At 32.7% G+C, this 2048-nt stretch overlaps 1 protein-coding gene across 1 annotated transcript; it reads right to left on the bottom strand.

The window, feature by feature from the left end:
* Positions 1 to 783: 783 nt before the first annotated feature.
* C922_05240 (hypothetical protein) lies at positions 784 to 1369 on the bottom strand (the record flags this gene model as incomplete). The annotated part of the gene is made up of 2 exons (XM_008820812.1): positions 784 to 964; positions 1107 to 1369. The coding sequence occupies 2 exons, from the start codon at positions 1367 to 1369 to the stop codon at positions 784 to 786; spliced, it is 444 nt and encodes a 147-aa protein (XP_008819034.1).
* Positions 1370 to 2048: the final 679 nt, after the last annotated feature.

Genomic DNA, 2048 nt, shown 5'->3' with positions numbered 1-2048 from the left:
GCTTCAAATATGAAACCGAAGCAACTCATGTATTGGTAATATATTTAGGACGTTGGTGTTTTCTTCCTACTGCCTCTTCTTATTACTCCATGATCGTATATATATTTTTCATTTTGATCTTCTCAGCTAAGACAGATTAGTTTCGCTTTGTGTATTCTTCCATTCGAACAATTTACTTCCATTTCAGATTTCCCCTGGACAGTGAGAATTTCGAATATCTGAGGAAAGCTGCGCTACTGTGTGACCTAACTTACATTTTCCATATTTCTCTGTCATATCCCCTTCCTTACGTGTCCACGTACAGAAGTATAACTGTTTAACAACTATGATAATCCCGAATTCTTTGTGATGTATTCTCAACAACTTTTCCTGCAACATCTTCTGTTGCGTCATGTGATTTGGAAACATCCCCAGAGAAAAATTCAGATCCTGTTTCCTGTTTATATTCACTGACGCTATCATACTCTTGACCATCTACATGAGTGGTTCGTCTTCCTCTCTTCCCCACCTCTTAACATATGTTCAACGTTTGGGTAAGCGTGTCCTACACTATAGCGTGATCAAAATGCATAATGATTCTTGTCCGCAGCATAATCTATTGAACATTTAACGTTTTCAATTGCATTTCGATATCTTGTTTCCCCTGTATGATTTTCTTTTGTTTGTTCGATTATTTAATCCACTTTGACCTAGCTTTTGTTGAATATCCTCCTCAAACTCATTATTGGACACAGGTAAAGGATTACCTTGATCCTATTTTGTACGGTACTGCAGAAAGCTATATCAAGACGCATATTTTCTATCACAACAATAATCTTCGTTGTTTTCCTCCCTGAAGACTTTTTTCATACTATTCATGCAATCAAGAACTCTGTTTTCTTTATTATTTCCAGAGTTAATATAATTTTTCACAACATCGAAATCTGAAAAATATTCGTATAACACTTTTTCTTCTTCCGAATGACTTCTATATTAATAATAACTATTATGACACACGTCTCCTTCACGATTTTTACTCAAATGGCATAGTATATAATCTAGTTCATCTATAAGCACAATGATATTTAAATTCCTCCCCTTACTATTCTTCATCCTATTTATTTTACCAAATACCGAATAATTTAGCAACAAATAAATATGCGTTATAATTACCAATTCTCCTCACGTGGCTCCTTTTCTGTAGTTTATTAGTTCGTCCAGATCTATTAACAGTGCCAGTTGCAATAGTTATTTTCAGCTCGAACATATGTTTCAGGGCATTCTTAGAATTTACACAGGAGTCTTCAAGCCCATCATACATATCTTCACATGCATGATATCTTTTGGCATAAAAACAAGTGTAATTACTGATGTAACTATCATTATTCATTTGGGAATATATCTTACATAAAAGCAATTTTGTCCATAGATTTCTCTGAATCATGAACCGAATGAATTACCCGCATGATTAACCTCGTATATTAATATTCCTCTTTATTATTATCATAATAGAATTCACAGAAATTATAAATAATTACTCATCACCATAGTTTAATAATACTCATCTTCCACTACTTGTTGTAGCCATCAGATTTCGAAATGTAAAGTGAATATACATAAATTGTATATATACACATATTTCAATAGAAAAAAATAAAGACACATCACCTCCTTCTATCTCATGTGTAATGTCCTGCTCGTTCCTAAAACTGAATAAGGGTTTTTCTCTATTGAGTTTCTTCCATTTACTTCGCAGTGGTAAATAACGGATGAATCCCTTAAAAACTGAAAAATTCCAATTGAACTCGGGAATAAAATGTACATTACTTTCTTTCTAATGTAGAAACCACTGTTACTTTGAATTATGAAGTTTACTATATAATATAGCACATAATACATATAATAACAGATTAAATCACATGTTCCTTCATACCAAATTTGATTCTATTCATGTTATTTACCCGGTAACTCCATTGTAGTAATTTCTGTAACTCCCTATAAATAATGACGTTTGCAGAGGCAGCAATTAGGTTTGTTTGTTTTTATCGTTATTATTACACTGAGTAATC

Source organism: Plasmodium inui (assembly GCF_000524495.1).
Source record: "Plasmodium inui San Antonio 1 unplaced genomic scaffold supercont1.47, whole genome shotgun sequence".
Lineage (NCBI taxonomy): Eukaryota > Apicomplexa > Aconoidasida > Haemosporida > Plasmodiidae > Plasmodium > Plasmodium inui.
The sequence above is the reverse complement of the archived record's forward strand: the minus strand, read 5'-3'. Positions and strand labels throughout refer to the sequence as shown.